Source organism: Camelus bactrianus, chromosome 6, assembly GCF_048773025.1.
Source record: "Camelus bactrianus isolate YW-2024 breed Bactrian camel chromosome 6, ASM4877302v1, whole genome shotgun sequence".
In the NCBI taxonomy this organism is placed as follows: domain Eukaryota; kingdom Metazoa; phylum Chordata; class Mammalia; order Artiodactyla; family Camelidae; genus Camelus; species Camelus bactrianus.
Genome location: NC_133544.1, coordinates 28,945,915 through 28,963,574, shown reverse-complemented (window position 1 = coordinate 28,963,574; position 17,660 = coordinate 28,945,915). Strand labels below are relative to the sequence as shown.

The window sequence follows — 17,660 nt, the reverse complement described above, 5'->3', positions numbered from 1 at the left end:
GCTTCTTTGTGCTTCTCTCTTTTTCCCCTCATTACTCCTTCCATGGGTTTATCAATGTTATTAATCTTTTTCAAAGAACCAGCTTCTGGCTTTGTTGATCTTTCTTGTATGTTTTTGTTCTATTACATTGATTTCTGCTCTTTCTCTGTTATTTTATTTCTTCTACTTGTTTGGGTATATTTGCTGTTCTCAATTTATTCTTCAACTGACTTTAATCTAACATCCTACCATACTACTTCACTAAAACTGATCAAATTGATGACTTTCTTGTTTTCTAATCCAGTGGACACTTATTCAGACTCATATTATTTTGGCTCTGAAAAGTATCTGCATAATTCCTGCATGAAGCATTCTCTTCATTTTCATGCCGTCACAGTCTCCTGTCTCCTATCTTACAGTTCTTTCCTCTTTTTCCTTTTGTGATCCCCCTTCTACCTGACATCTAAATGTTGAGATGGCTCCAGTTTAGTCTCTTCTGTATCTCCCCCAGGAATTGCCAACTCAGATGCCAGCAGGGTCCAGACAGGAAATGTAAATGAATGAACTAGAGTGATTGTTCGCACTTTTGAATGAATAGGAATGTTATTCAATTTCATAAAGAAATATGCTTTCTCCCTTTTTTTCTTAAGCATAAGGCCTCTGTGGTCTAGCTTCCATTTTTCTGGTTTTGATAGAAACACGGATCCTGAGAAATATTTCTTTGTATTAGAAAAACAGTGGTGTGCAAATACACTGATAAATGGAAAATGACAGTTGGCTTCAGTGTTGAGAAGACATTATGGTGAATTAGAGACTTCATGCCTTTTATAAATGAGGAAGCTGCTACACAGTTCAAGCCAAGTGTTGCCATATTGTCCAGTTCTTTAAAAAGTAACTTGACATACAGATTTTTAAAAATGTGAACTCCACTAATTTAAAAAATCTAACACAAGCTTTTAAAAATATGGAAACCCCAAAAAAAAAAAAAATTAAACATGTCCATGGATCCGCAGGTGGGTCCATGGACCACTAATTTATGTCCTCTAATCTTATTCTTTTCCTAAGTGATCTCATCTAATTTTATAGCTTTAAATATCACTGATGGGCTGATGACTCTCAAAATTAGAACTACAGCCTTTTATATCCATCTGTCTACTTGACATCTCCCTTGAATATCTAATAGTCATCTTAAACTTAACATGTTCCTAACAGAACTCTTAATTTTTCTCCTCAAACTTATATTATCCCTAGTCTTCTCCACCTTTAAGATCAAAATCAGAGAGCTCCCCGCTAAGGGTTGTCTAACAGAAGTGGTATGATTGAAAGTCAGACAGAAATAGGCATTTACAGTATGTTAAATTTTTTTAATGGCAAAATATGTGGAAATTCAAATAAGTGGCTGTAGAAAGCAGGAAGTAACACAGCATGCCACCAGGTAGAGGTATGGGTTTCCAGATAGTTACCCATGATGATGTGCAGCTATGGATAAATCACTATGGATAAAATGAGGATTCTGCTGTGTTTCAGAAGCTATTACTGCCTTTCTCCTGGGAAGGAAGGAGATGGAAATGTTAGATATCTTTCTGGTTCATGTCTCCTGCCTGATTTTTTCTGGAGTCTCTGGCTTCAGACCACCGTGCTTAACAGGTGCAGATAATTGGTATAATAAAGATTGAATGAAGTGAAGATCATTTTCCCAGGAGCATCCTTCTGCTGGCCCAGGCTTCAGGCTTGCCTCAAGTCTCCTTCTTTTTCCTTACTATTAACCCTTCCCATCCATTTAGGAAATATTACAAAATAGATTTTGCAGCCATCTACTTCTCTACATCTCCTCTACTTCCTTCCTAGTCCAGGCCTCAAGTGTCTCTCACGTAGACCTTTGCAATAGCCTCCTGACCAGCTTCCTTACTTGGACTCTTGTACATGTACAGTCCCTTCTCCATATGGTAACCAAAGTGATCTTTTAAAAATGCAAATCTGATCATGTCGGACCCCTGCTTAAAACTCTTCCATTGCTTCGTATAAAACCAAAATGTCTTAGTTATGTGTTCTTAAGGATTCACATGCTCTCGCCTCTCTCAACATCTCTGATTCTGTCTCCTATTTTCTTCCCATCCTCCTCTTATTACATATATTCCTGCCTCATTGGGCCTTTATTCTGTTGCTTGAACAGGACAAACAAATTCCTGTCTCAAAGCCATAGTCTAAATTGAATTGATGCATAATCCACAGACTAGGGGTGCTTGCTACTGAACGTTGTTCCAGCCCAGAAGACAGTCCCAGATTATTCTTTACTCCCTGCTGCCATCACGGGGTCATTTAAAGAATCATGGACTTTTCCAGAAAGTTTATCTGCTCTGTACTTAATAGACTCCTGAAACTAAAATGGATTATCCACTGGCCCTCAGAAGGAGGATCTCTAAACCAATCCTTTCTAACTGAATCACTGAAATATAGAAAAAAGTGTTAGAAATTTTGTCTATAATTATTGATGGAATAATTCATTTAAAATGTTTGTGTATATTTAATGTCTGTAATACATTAGTGTAGTACTACATTTATATGATTTATAAATACATGTGCATATGTATTGTGTAATTCCAAACATTTTTTATGAGTTGACTAACCAAAAAAAAGTGACTACTGGATTACATAATGCTAATGAAATTTAAATGTCTTTTTTTCCCCTAATAAATATAACATTGGTAAGCCAAGGGTTTCATTTTTCCCATGGGTGGTAAGTGCTGTCAAGGCAAAAAGATGACAGCAAGGGGGGAAATATGAGAAACAAAGACTAGATATCTTATTTTTTAAGCCAAACTATTCTGCTGGAAGCATTATTCTTCCAATTATACATTCAGTGTAAATTAGATACCTATTAGAATCATAAACATTTGGATTTCTGATAGGAAGACCTTAATTATAATACAATGAATCTTAAGCAAATCCAGAAACAGTATTAAAGAGACAACTAATCTATGTAGTTATTTTTTTAGTGTATCTTAGACAATGGAATTTGACTGAAAAGAAGTACGAAGATTTGACCTTAAGATTTAGCAGTATCATGTCAAATTAGGAGTTCTAAATATTAGAAGTAGAGATTGACAGCTTTTTCATGAAGACACCTCGTATTACAAAGGGAGAGACTTAAGCTTTAATAATAATAATTTTAAAAAGGTGATTTGGCCATGTCCAGATAAATTGTTATAGAACAGGAACAACTTTCCTGTAGGTCTTTTTGACCTTGGCAGAGCCCCAAGAAATAGACACATTGGAAGTCAAACTGGCATGTTTTCATTTGAGGATATGGAAATGGCCCCCGTTGATAGTGCCTGACAAGGGAAATCCTGAAGCTTTTGTGTGTTAAGCCATGGTTTTACTTAGCACTGAAGTAGAAGTCCAGGGTGAAGTCCCTCGTGAATTTTGCTTTTAATAGCATTCTTTGTGATTTTGATTTGACTGTTTCTTCTCTGTTCTACAGATTGAGAAATTTAGGTTCTAGTTCTGACTTTGCCATTATCTCCATGTTTAGGCAAACAGCTTCTCCTGTAGACCTTAAATTTCCTCTCCTGAAAAAATGGGAAGGATTGGAATTTATTGCATGCTTAACCTGGGTTCTGTGGATAGCTTTAGAGAACCTTTAATTAATGTGAATTTTGTATGTAAATTTTTCTGGGAATAACTTCCTTAACTTTCAGCATTTTCTCCAACTTATTATCTCAAAAAGATTGAAACTAGATCAGTTCATATATAAAGTTACTTTTATCTCTTAAAATATGAGGATCCTTAGCTTATGCTTAATATGCATTTCTTTAAGAACAACATTTGTGATCATAAAATGCTGAGAAAGCACTTTGAGCTACCAGGCTTTATTATATTGGCAGGTACCACTTATTAATAGTACTGTATTTCCTACCTCTTTTCAGAAATCGGATGTTGAGGCAATGTCAGGTTACTAGCCTGCGTGTTGATGGATAATGGAAAGAGAGTGTTATCAATTGGCACTCTTGCTCCTTAGCTTTTTATTCCCTTAGCTGTTTAAACCAGTGTGTTTCCTGTGACTCTGCCAATGTGTGTCCCAGCGCTCCTCCGGGTCAGCTGGTCACTATTTATGGACTGCTCGTATTTCAGGCTCGTCTTTGGGCCCGCAGTAAGTAACCTCTGTTTAGGCTGCGGCTTGACAGAGTCCGTCCCATTTGTTAGCATTAACTCATCCTTAGGTTTTAGCCAAACTCTGGCCAGCTGTTCCCTTCCGGAAGTCAAGAATGTACCTCTTTAGATTTTCTTGCCACAGTTTCATGTTGTACTTGGCGCTGTGCTGAGGTGTGAACTGTGGCTCTGTTTTCCTCTGTTGCAGGTGAATTTGGAAGGCAAGGCCAGTCCTCTGTCACTCCTTCAAATGGCCTCTCCAAGTGGTTTCTGTGTCTTGGTTCGCTTGCCCAAGCTGATCTGTGGAGGAAAAACAGTACCAAAAACGTTATTGGACATTTTGGCAGATGGCACTGTTTTAAAAGTTGGAGTAGGATGTTCGGAAGATGCCAGCAAGCTTTTGCAGGATTATGGCCTCGTGGTTAAGGGATGCCTGGACCTCCGATACTTAGCCATGAGGCAGAGGTATGATTTGTATGAATGCTGGGATTCCTGTAGCTGCGGGGCAAATATTTAGCAAGATTTGTAGATTATGAGAATCAATAATGAAGCATCTAAAATTCTTTAGATGCATGGAAGTTCTGAGATATGTGCTGAATTTGTAAAGAAATATTGCAACTTCTGGGAAAACTTTAGTTACCTAGAATTGGTCTTTTTAGATGAAGCATTAATGAGGTGTCTCTGTAAGATACAGGTTGTAAACTCATGGGCCCCCTGGGCAAATTAGAGTTGCAGATATTTTGTTTTTGTTTTTGTTCTTTTCCCCATATGATATTTTGGGGAAATTTTATTTTAAGTCCAGAAGATTTAATGTAAAAATCTGTATCTCTGGCTTCTTTTGAAAATTGTGTGATCTGACTACACTAGGTTAGTGGTTCTAGATGACAGCTGTTGGCTGGTAGCACTATCTTCTTTAGATGGCATGCTCTGTTCAGTTTGCCAGTCACCACCTCTCCCATTGTAACCTCAACTCATCCTGATAAGCATTTGAGTTTGCAAACCCTGCTTCAGGCCAAAAATGATGGTAGACTTAACTTTTTTCTGGGGAGGAAGAGATTTTCCTTTTCTTTGGAATTCTATTCTTATGGAAATTCGACCTTTTTTTTTTTTAGGGAATTGCAGTCACCTTCCTATGTGTATGTGCAGGTTCTCATTTTAATAATGTGGACTGAAACAGTTTCTCCCTACCATGACACTGATATTGAAAGTCTGGAGGATTTGGTACATTAAGAGAAGGCCTGATTAAAATCTATGCTTATGATTTTTTAGTATAAAATGAAGTTTTATTTTGGCTTAGTAGTTTGCCTTATGTAAATAAAATTTATAAATAAAATATCAATTTTTTAAAGTAATACATCAAAATATTTACTGTAAAAATTTTTTTCAACTCTGTGAAATTATTTGGAATATAACAAAAAGCCATCTTTCATCAGGCCCTCCTCTTTTTGGCATTGCCTGCCCAGAGGTAGTGCTATTACTCTAACATGGCTGTTAGAGGCCTTGTGTGTAGTGGCTAAGAATTGACTCTGGAGCTGACTGTGGGGTGGGAGTCCTGTGCTTCCTCTGACCAGCTGTGCGATCTTTGGCAAGTTACTGAGCCTCACTGTTCCTCAGTTCCCTCTCTGTAAAGTAGAAATAATAATGTTCCCCCCGCATAGGATTGGTGTGAGGATTAAATGTAAAGAACTTAGACATGGTGTTTGACATATACAGAGTGCTGTGTAAATTTCAACCATTACTGTCAATCATCATCGTCACTGCCACCTTCAGCACCATCGTCATCTGATTGGTTTGTCCTTCTTCCAGATTTCTTTCTATCCAGTTACAGTCCTATGAGTATATAGAAATTAGAAGTGCATTTAATTATCTGGTTAAGTGCAGAATAGCCAAATGTCAAAATTAAAATTTGGCCAAAGTTGAGTATTACCATGAACTTCTCTAGAAATAAGAATGAAGTATTTATCAAGCTTTTTAACTTTTAATGAAATTTTATTAAAATTTTAAACATTCCTATTAGAAATTTTTTTTCCATTCTTTTTTTATTGAAGTGTAGTCAGTTTACAATGTTGTGTCAATTTCTGGAATACAGTATAACTTCAGTCATATGTATACGTGCATACATTCTAAACATTCTTATTTTATTAATGAATACTTTAGTAGTAAAATTTGAATTTTTTGACATTATAATGGAAGAAATTTGACATTATAGTACAAGAATTGTACTTAGCACTTGTAGCTATAAGGTTGCTCCTGATGTTTGCTGTAAGTAGTTGTTACTTTCATTTGACTTTGGAGAGATGTACACATTTTCTTGGTAACGCTGTCTTTTTCCTTCATATTCTTTATATTTTTTATTATACGTTAGCAGAAGATAATTTATTATTGAGATTGGTGTATATGACTTTGGAATTTTTCCTAGTGAAACTTTAAAGTGGCAAAGGTGGCATCTTGTTTTTAATTCATTCTCAAAAAATATGAAACTTTCTCAAATATGACATTTTAAAAAAGACTAATGACCTAAATGGAATTAAATAACTAAAAGCTAAGTGCTATCTTTCAATAAGGGTAATGATTTCAAGAATTATGGAATACCCATGCGTATAAATTGCATACTTGTTAAAACGAATGAAATAAGTACATTTGTGCTTATTGTCATGGAAGGAGGTCTCTGATACATTAAGTGATAAAGCCACTTGTAGAAAAAAAACCAAAACAAATACCAAAAAACTGTATCTGCTTCTCCGTCTGACCATCTGTTTATTTGTGTGTAGAAAAGGTCTGGAGGGGCCACAGCATACTTATGAGTGTCATTCCTGAGGAGTGGAAGTGGGGGCAGAAGCTTTCACTTTTTACCCATTACTCTTCTCTGTTGTTTGAATTTTTAATAATAGGCATTTGTTCCTTTTATAATTACTAATGTGAAGGAAAACATAAAAAGATTTAAAAATGAAAAGAAAGTGGTTTGTCTCTCTCAAATTCTTAATTTCCATTCATTGAAACATGACCTTATGTATTTTATTTACCTAAGTGTGTCTGACTTTTTTTTTTAAATTTTTTAGTTAGTGTTGCCTTTTGAGGGTGATGAAATGCAACAAGTTACTGCTTGTATTTATAAGAAAAGATTTCCTTTTCTTCATCATTGTAATGATTTCATTTTCCACAGTACCTGAGGGAATCCTGCATGTTCTAACACTGATGTGAGCCTCCACCTCGAAGCTCCCTGCTCTAAACCTTCTAGTCTCTCACTTGGGAACCAGAAAGTCAGCCCCATTTTTTGGAGACTGATGTGTTCTTAATTTTACATTTAGCTCTTGTTTGGACTTTCCAATCCTTGGTTAATTTAAATTTTTTCCCACCACCCTGCAGCTACTTTAATCAGAGAGTGTTTGAAGAACAGAAGACTATTTGGTTTTATTGTACCTGTACCCCTTCAGTGAAAATAGCCTTATCATATTTTCAAATTTGAAAAGTAATGCACAAACACTGGCCAATACAAATATAAAAATGATAAAGATGTCTGATCACCCAAAACCCCACACCCAGAGATAACATCACTAACATTTGATTAATATCTTTCCAGTTATCTCTTTGTGCTTCCTCTCTTTCACATATCTAGAATCACATACCCACATTTATTATGTAGTATATATATTTTAATGTAAAGGGTTCATAACATGTATTTTCTTTCATAATCTCTTTTTACTTAATTAATATGTCATGGACATCTTTTCACATCAGTATACATCCACATCCTTATTTATAATAGCTGTATGGGATTTAATTGCATGGATATTTAACCAATTCTCTATTGAGGGTTTTTAGGTTGTTTCCAATTCTTTGCTAGTATAAATTGTGCTGTAATGAAGATTGTTTTATGTGCTTTTGTCTTAGGATGAATTCCTAGAAGTGGAATTATTGAATCAGAGAATTTTCATCTTCAAAATTTTGATAGCTATTTGTTGTCAGACTGTTTTTCAAAAGATTGTAAAAATGTTCAGCTTGTGAATTTTAGGGTAGACTGATTCTTCATGCTCTGCCAATAATAGACAGAGGTATTTTTAAAAATCTTTGTAATCTGATGGATTAAAAATTACATATACTTTTAGTTTTATTTTATGTAGTGAGATTGAGTATTTATCATCTGTTTATTGGTCACTTATACACTTTTTTTTGATTTGCCTGTTCTTGTCCTTTGCCTGTTTTTGATACATGATTTTATTTATTTCTCATAGAAACAATTTGCTCTCTAATGGGCTTAGCCTGAAATCACTCGCTGAGACTGTTTTGAACTTTCCCCTTGACAAGTCTGTTCTACTTCGTTGCAGCAACTGGGATGCTGAGAATCTTACTGAGGACCAGGTACTACTTATCAGAGTAGCTGAAGAATGGAAGAGCTATTGCTTGTGAAGTAAAATGGTTTTCAAAATTCTAATCCTCAAATATAAGTACTGGGTGGAAATACTTTAAAATAGACTCATTGTCTAATGATGCCCAAATAACTGGTCTTTAATAACACAGATGCCACTTAAATAAAAGGGTGAGAGTCTCTATTCTATTTTTGTTTGAGCATTTACTGTATGCCAGGCATTTCGGAAAATGTACCTTTTTGAAAATCATGAATACAAGTGCATAATTTAAAAAACCAGTGTTACAAGACTTATAAGAAACAGCAAGTAGTTCCCTGCCTTCCTCCCCCCATTCCTAATTGCTCTTCCTTCTTGTCAGAGACAACTAATTTCATTTCTTTCTGGTAATTATCATTGTATTTTTAAATTACATGCATATATTGCTTTTTCTTATTTTACATATTGTCTTTTGACTCCTTACTGTGGAAGACATGATTTAGTACTCCTGCAATTCCTCTATCCCCAGATAGAGACTTAATTCCCTTCCGCGTGCTCCCAATATAGGTAAATCATCATTTTTATTAGATCAATATCTACTTATATTGATATTATTTATAGCTGTTCCACATAGTAAACTGCAGTTTTTTTCTTATACAACTTTTTGTTTACCCAGGAGTAAAAATTTACATTTTTATTTGCTTAGTTTTCTATATACCTATTAACTATTTCAACCCCAGACTCTTTGACAGCCCTATATAGAGATCTCCTCTCTCTGGTTCAGGCATAATCAGGTAACTTATGCATTTCATTTCCCCTTGGAGCCAGCCCCCTGGAGCCCTCGGTCTTCCTGCTCCTTTCAGGACTGTTTGCACTCCAGCCCTGTTGCCCAACTCTCTCATCTTGGATTTTGCGTTTACCATCAGCCTGGGAACTCCCTTCCCCTCTCCTCTATAGTAGATCCTCAGTTTTTTAAATTGCATGTCTTCTTTCTTGGTGAAGTACATTTATAATAGCTTCCTGAGAAAGGGAGCATGGGGAGTTAATTTACGACACCCTGCATGTCTGACAAGACATTGGTTTCCCTATTAACTGATAGTTTGGCTGAGGACAGCATTTTAGGGTGGAAATCATTTTCCTTCAGAACTTTGAAGGCTTCCAGTGTTGACGTTGAGCATGTGACTTATTTTTCTTTCTGGAAAATATTCTCTTTATTCTCAGCTTTTAAAATTCATGATGATGTCTGTTAGTATGGGCCATTTTTCATTATAGTCTTAGATTCAGTGGACCCTTTCAGTCTGGCAGCTCATGTCTTTCAGTTCAGAGAATTATTCTCATAATATTTATTAGAAAATTTTCCTCCTTTTTGTTTGTAGAACTCGGATTATTTGGATATTAGATCCCCTGACTTGATCCTCTAATTTTCTTAAAAAAATTTTTTGTCTTTGATTTTCCATCTCTATATTTTTTGTTTTACCTTCAGGGAAATTTCCTCAAGTATGTCTTTCAGTATTTCAATCAAAATTTTAATTATTTCTATCATATTAAGTTACAAGAGCTCCTTGGTCTTCTCTGAATATTTACTTTTAAAATAACTTTGCATCTTTGTTTAGTGGATATAATATCTTCTGTAATCTTAGAGTATTGGAGATTTCTGAAGTTTCTTTCTCCTTCCCACATTGCCTCTTTTTCCTCTGAGATCCTAATTTTAAATGTTTGATTTGGTCTTTGTCTTTCACATTAAGATTTTTCTCAAATGTTTAGATCCTTAGCTATCCATTTATATTTACAAAGGAGACATTAAAGCACCGATTGAATCTATCAGCTAATGAAGGAGTAAATAAAATATGGTATAGCCATACAATGGAATATTATTCAGCAATAAAAAGGATACATGCTACAACATGGATGAGTCTTGAAAACTAATGCTAAGTGAAATAAGCCAGTTATATAATATCACATTTTGTATGATTCCATTTATATGAAATATTCAGAACAGGCAGATCTATGGAGACAGAAAATAATGATTGCCTAGAGCTGGGAGTAATGGGGGACGATTGCTAAAGGATATAAGGCTTCTTATTGGAGTGATGAAAATATTCTAAATTGATTGTGGTGATGGTTGCACAATTCTGTAAATATACTAAAAATCCTGAATCCTGCAACATCTGTAACAGACATCTTTAGGACAATTGGAGACATTAGAATAAATCTGTGTATTATTAGATTTTATCAGTGTTAAAGTTCTTAGGTGTAATAATGGTGGTGTGATCCTATAGAAAAGTGTCCTTATTCCTAGGAGATGCAAACCAAACTATTGAGAGTATCATAATAGCTGCAACTTAATTTTGAAATGTGTTGAACCAAAAAAAATTTGTGTGGTGTATGTATTATAAAGATATAAAACAAATGTTGATAATTGTGAATGTCAGTTGTCATTCTTTTAACTTTTATGGAGGTTTGAAAAGTTTCAAAATAAAACGTGGGGAAGAAAAAGTTAATTGCTCCCAAATTTGAAACCAAATTTGTGATCCATATTATTGTGAGAATTCAGAATTTCCAAAGATTCTTACTCATTCTTTATTTAAAATATTTTTATTGTTGTAGTTCAATTATAAACATAATGCTTAATGAGATTTTATAAAATGCAAAAAATAGTATTTAAATTAAACACTTAAAAAATGGAATGAGAGCAAAGCACATATGGCCAGATTTTTTTGACTGGTGGATTTTATTATTAGTAACTATAGATTACAGTCAAATGTCAGTCACTGTATAAATCTTTTTTGTCATACTACTCAGTTTCTCCAGAGATGAATCTTCTTGTCCTCTGCCCAAGAGTTGTAAGTCTCACAGCCTGTATTCTGGTAGCTGAGTGGGAGAGAAGGTGCTGTTAGTCTCATCATTCAATATACAGACTTTCCCATAATCCCCCTTTTTTCTGGTGACACTTGGACCCCAACCTCTGCCATGCCCGATATTACTAGGTCCAGATCCTCTGTGATTTAGCCAGTATATGACTTAAACTTACCTAAACCCAAACCCTGCACATACAGTAAAACAAAGCAGAAATATGAGTTTTTTGCAACAGTTTTGACCTGCAGGCTGGAAAATGCAAGGCTTTGGGAGCAACGAGTTTTGAATTGCTTACAGACTGAAGGGTTTTATGGGTAAATACGGAAGTTTTTTGGCTTTTTCAACTGATTGGTTGCCTAGTGATCTTCTTCCTAATTTGGATTAGGGTAGCTGAGACAGGGGAACAAGGAGGTCCAAAGATGGCATGGGCAGACTTGATGTTTGGGGGTTGACTGGCATCCTCTGCTGATTTTTGTGAAGAGATGTAAATTTCTGCAGCTTACGTTAAGTTTCATTTTCTTTAATGAGCCTATGTTAACTAACTCCGTTTTGTTCCTGACATAAGTGGCTCTGTTTTAGTTTTGGTTCCATAAACTTTTACTCTTCTGGGTTAGAGAAAGCATAATTAATTGCCTGACTCTGCACTGGTAAAAGAGGAGATCTGGGGTTATAAGTGTTCTTTACAGAGACTTCCACCTTATCCTCCTGCTTGTATCATTGCTTTCACAGATACCTCATGCCTCCCATTCCATTCCTATGCTTTGCCATTTTTGTGGCTCAAATTAATTTGATTTTTGGATTTTTTGCTCACCAACCCCTATAGGCCCAGGTTTCAGACTTCTCTTGTTTGCTGAGTGGGTTACCATTTGTTCATCCTTCCAAAACATTGTTAATGGAAATAGTTAGCAATAGTTAGTAACTTAAGGTTAATATTATCCTGTGAGAGAGTTCTGGGAATCAAATTATCTGAATTTATTTTCTACAACTTTTCTGATTTGCTGTGACCCTGAGTAAGTTACTTCTTTGTGCCTTGGTTGTTTTGTTCCTTTCTTTGAATAGTTTTAATGAAATATAATTTACATACAATAAAATCCACCCATTTAAAGTATATAAATCAATGGATTTTAGTGTATTTACAGAGTTGTATAACCATTACCACAATCTGGTTTGTTTCTTTAACTTTATTTATTTTACAATATCATATTTTTAAAATTGAAGGATAGTTGACATATAGTATGGTATATTACAGGTATATAATAGTGATTAACAATTTTTAAAGGTTATATTCCATTTATAGTTATTATAAAATATTGCTATATTCCCCATGTTGTACAGTACATCTTTGTAGCTTATTTTATACCTGATAGTTTGTACCTCTTAATCGTCTACCTCCATCTTGCCCCTCTTTCTTCTCTCTCCCCACTGGTAACTACTAGTTCCTTCTCTACATCTGTGAGTCTGTTTCTTTTCTATTATATTCACTAATTTGTTATATTTTTTTAGATTCCACATGTAAGTGATATCTTACAGTATTTGTCTTTCTCTGTCTGACTTATTTCACTTAGCATGATGCCCTCCAAGTCCATCCATACTGTACACCAGAAACTAATACAACATTTTAAATCACCTGTACTTCAATTAAAAAGCAAACAAACAAACGACCCATTTAAAATACGGGCAGAAGAACTGAACAGACATTTTTCCAAAAGAGGAAATGCAGATGGCCAACAGGAGCATGAAAAGCTGCTCAACATCACTAATATCAGGGAAATGCAAATCAAAATCATGAGACACCATCTCATACCTGTCAGAATGGCCATCATCAAAAAGAACACAAATAACAAATGTTGGCAAGGATGTGGAGAAAAGGAAACCCCTTTACACAGTGGGTGGGAATGCAAATTGGTGCAGCCACTATGGAAAACAATATAGAGGTTTCTCAAAACCCCAAAACAGAACCACCACATGGCCCAGCAGTTCCACTCCTGGGTACACACCCAAGAAAAACAAAAACATTAATTCAAAAAGATACATACTCCCACTATTAACAGCGGCACTATTTACAGTTGCCAAGACATGGAAGCATCCCAGGTGCACATCAGCAGATGAATGGACAAAGCAGATATAACACATACCTACAGTGGAATACAACTCACCCATAAGAAAGAAGGACATTTTGCCATTTGTAACTCTTCATTCACTTTTTTTTCACTTCAAAAACCAGAATTTTATAACTGGCATAAACATTTACATTGCATCAAAAACAACAAAATACCTAGAAATAAACTTAACCAAGGAGGTTACCTATATTCTTCAGACTGTAAAACATTGATGAAGGAAATTGAAGATGATACAAAGAAATGGAAAGATACCTTGTGCTCCTGGATTGGAAGAATCAACATTATCAAAATGGCCACACTATCCAAAGCAATCTACAGATCCAATACAACCCCTGTCAAAATACTCAGGACATTTTTCACAGAACTAGAACAAACAATTCCAGAATTTATGTGGAACCATGAAAGTCCCTGAATTGCCAGAGAAATCTTTTTGTAGGTCTTTTTTTTCTCTTCTTTTTGTTCTCTTTTCTTGTGGTTTGATGACTAGAGAAGTTCCTGTAACATTTGTTGTAAAGCTGATTTGGTGGTGCTGAATTCTTTTAGCTTTTGCTTATCTGTGAAGCTTTTGATTTCTCCATCAAATCTGAATGAGAGCCTTGCTGAATAGAGTATTGGTTGTAAATTTTCCCCTTTCATCACTTTAAATATATTGTGCCACTCCCTTCTGGCCTGTAGAATTTCTGCTGAAAAATCAGCTGATAACCTTATGAGAGTTCCCTTGTATGTTATTTGTTGCTTTCCTCTTGCTGATTTTATTTTCTCCTTATCCTTAATTTTTTGTCAATTTGATGACTACGTGCCTTGGTGTGTTCCTCTTTGGGCTGATCCTGTGTGGAACTTTCTGTGCTTCCTGGACTTGGGTGACTGTTTCCTTCCCCAAGTTAGGCAAGTTTTCGGTGATTATCTCTCCAAAAATTTTCTCAGGTCCTTTCTGTCTCTCTTCTCTTTCTGGGACCCCTATAATGTGAATATTAGTGTACTTCATGTTGTCCCAGAGTTCTCTTAAACTATCCTCATTTCTTTTCATTCTTTTTTCTTTTCTCTATTCTGCAGTAGTGAGTTCCACTAATCTGTCTTCTAGCTGACGGATCTGTTCTTCTGCCTCATTTAGTCTATTCTTGGTTCCTTGTAGTGTGTTATTCATTTCAGTGACTTTATTCTTCAACTCTGTTTGGGTATTCTTTATATTTTCCAACTCTTTGCTAAAAACTTCACTCTGTGCATCTATACTCCTCTTGAGTTCTCTGAACATCTTCGCTATCATTACTCTAAACTCTTTCTCGGATAAATTGCTTATCTCTTCATCACTTATTTCTTCTTCTGGGATTATATCTTGTGCCTTGGCCTGGGAGATATTCCTCTGCTGCTTCATATTGTCTATCTTTCTATTTGTATTTTTAGGTAGGACCTTGGAGAGGTGGCCCTCTGTGGGAGATGTCCTGTGCGTCCCAGCAGTACATTCCTCTCTTGTCACCCAAGGGCCAGGGTCCAGCCAGTCCCAGTGTAGAGTCTGGCCTGTGTTTGTGGATTCCTTCCACAGGCTTTGGGATTGTGGTTTTCCTATTTCTGGTATCTGCCCCCTAGTGGATGAGGCTGGGCTAGAGGCTTATGCAGGTTTCCTGGCAGGAGGAGCTGGTGCCTGCCCACTGCTGGGTGAAGCTTGGTCCTGGACCTCTGGTGGGTAGGGCTGTGTCTAGAGGCGTTTGGGGCTCAAGAAGTCTGCTGATGGCTGGGGCTGTGTTCCTACTTACTATGTTGTTTGGCCTGAGGCTTCCCAGCCCTTAAGCCTACAGGCTGTTGGGTGGGGCCAGGTCTTGGTGCTAATGATCCAATCAAGATGTCAACCTCCAGGAAAGCTCTTGTAGATGAACACTCCCAGAATGCCCCACACCACCAGCTTTTATGTCCCCTAGGGGAGCCACAGCCATCCCCTACTTCCCCAGGAGCCATCCCCCTTCTAAAACCAGAAGCAGGTCTGGCCCACGTTCCTATGAAATCACTGCCTCTGCTCTTGGACCTCGTGCATGTGAGATTCTGTGTACACTTCCCCAAAAAACGAAGACTCTGTTTCCCCCAGTCCCATGGGGCTCCTAGAATTAAGCCCCTCTGGCCTTCAAAACCAGATGTACTGGGGTCTCCTTCTCCCAGTGCCGGAACCTTGGGCTGGGGAGCCTGACATGGGGCTCAGAACTCTCACTCGTGTGGGAGGGCCTCTGTGACTTCATTATTCTTCAGCTTGTGGGTCCCCTACCCGGGGGCAGGGGGATGAAGTATGGGCCCAATTATTTCGTGAGCACGCTCTTCCTACCCTCCCACTGTGGTTCCCTCTTTATGTTTCCAGTTAAGGATCTTTTTCACTAGGTTCTGGTCTTTTTTCCCCATTGGTTGTTTAGCTGTCAGTTACGGTTTTGACGTAGTCTTGAGAAGAGGTGAGCTTGTGGTCCTACTAGTCCACCATCTTGACCTCAAAATCCTACCACAGTCTAGTTTTAAAACATTTTCATCACTCCAAAAAGAAACCCTATACTCATTAGCAGTTACTTCCCATCTCACCTCCCCAATACCCCAGCCTTAGGCCACCACTAATCTACTTTTTGTCTCTATAGTTTTGCCTATTCTGGACATTTCATATAAATAAAATTATACAATATGTTTTTTTTTGTGATTGGCTTCTTCACTTACCATGTTTTTGTGGTTCATCCATGTTGTAGCATTTATTGGTACTTCATTTCTTTTTTGTTGTTAAATAACACTCCATTGTGTGGATATACCACGTTTTGTTTATTCATTCATCAGTTGGTAGAGATTTGGATTGCTTTTATTTTTTGGCTTAAGAATAATATCACTATGAACATCTATGTGTAAGTTTTTATGTTGACATCTCTTGGGTAAATACCTAGGATGGAATTACTGGGTCATATGATAACTTTATGTTTAACTGGTTGAGGAACTGCCGAACTATTTTCCAAAGTAGCTGTACCATTTTATAGTCCCACCAGCAATGTATGAGGGTTCCAATTTTCCATAACTGTACCAACATTTATTACCATCTTCTTGACTAGAGCCATCCTAGTAGGTGTGAAGTGGTATTTTGCTGTGGTTTTGATTAACGTTTCCCTAGTGATCAGTGGTGCTGAGCATCTTTCATTTGTACATTGGCTGTTTGTATATCTTTTTTGGAGAAATGCCTATACAAATCCTTTGTTCATATTTTAATTGTTTTATTTGTCTTTAAATTGTTGAGTTTTAAAAGATATATATATAATACATAATACATATGTATAAATGTATATATATATCACATTATACATATATTCTTTATATATTCAGTACACTAGTTTCATATCAGATATATAATTTATAAGTATTTTCTCCCATTCTGAAGATTGACTTTTTACTTAAGCACAAAAGTTTTAAATTTTGATGAGGTCCAGGTATCTGTTTTTTCTTTTCTTGCTCATGCTTTTGGTGTCATATCTAAGAAATTGTTGCCTAACCCAAGGTCATGAACATTTACTCTTATGTTCTCTTCTAAAGTCTTGTGTTTTAGCTCTTATACGTAGGTTCTTGATCCATTTGGAGTTAATTTTTGTGTGTGATGTGAGGTAGGGGTCAAACTTTAGTCTTTTGCATGTGGACATCCAGTTGTTTCAGCACCATTTGTTGAAAGAACCTTGGTTTCCTTATCATTTGAAAACAATTTGTTAAAAAGGCATTCTGAGCTATTCACATTCAAGCACCCTCTTTTCCTGTGGAAGACAGCTGGCTGATAGAGATGTCAATTGTTGGGTCTAGGTGGAAAATTTTATCTAAACCTTTTTTTCTATTATTTTATTCTTTTTTCTATTATTCTAAAACCACAAAAAAATCCACACTAATATTATTATTTACCAGGCTTCATTAGTAAAGATGAATTAAAGAAATTTTAAAGTCCTTACATGGTTTCTTGGAAAAAGCTATTAATTAATTACAGTTTTGACTACTTTTATTTATGGCCAGCTTGCCTGTGAGCAGTTGCTTGGGAGAATGACTTACACTATTAAATACATGAATTCCAGAAATGGGCCCTTGTGACTTTTGACTTGAGATCCATGTTTGAAATAGTTTGTTTTCATTGTTTTGCACATCTTATTAATAAGTACAGAAGTTTGTTTCTTATCAACAACTACACAGGCCTCCTAATGAGTCTCGATTTCAGTTGTTCTAGATGATG

General features: G+C 36.1%; 1 protein-coding gene across 3 annotated transcripts in view; it reads left to right on the top strand.

Moving 5' to 3' along the window:
• Nucleotides 1-17,660, top strand: part of EXD2 (exonuclease 3'-5' domain containing 2) — a 71,654-nt gene that overhangs the window by 45,728 nt on the left and 8,266 nt on the right. For all 3 annotated transcript variants that reach the window (XM_045522149.2, XM_010962309.3, XM_045522148.2), the window contains exons 3-4: nucleotides 4,337-4,593; nucleotides 8,361-8,487. In XM_045522149.2, the coding sequence (XP_045378105.2) occupies nucleotides 4,337-4,593; nucleotides 8,361-8,487 (384 nt within the window). The remainder of the gene's footprint in view (nucleotides 1-4,336; nucleotides 4,594-8,360; nucleotides 8,488-17,660) is intronic.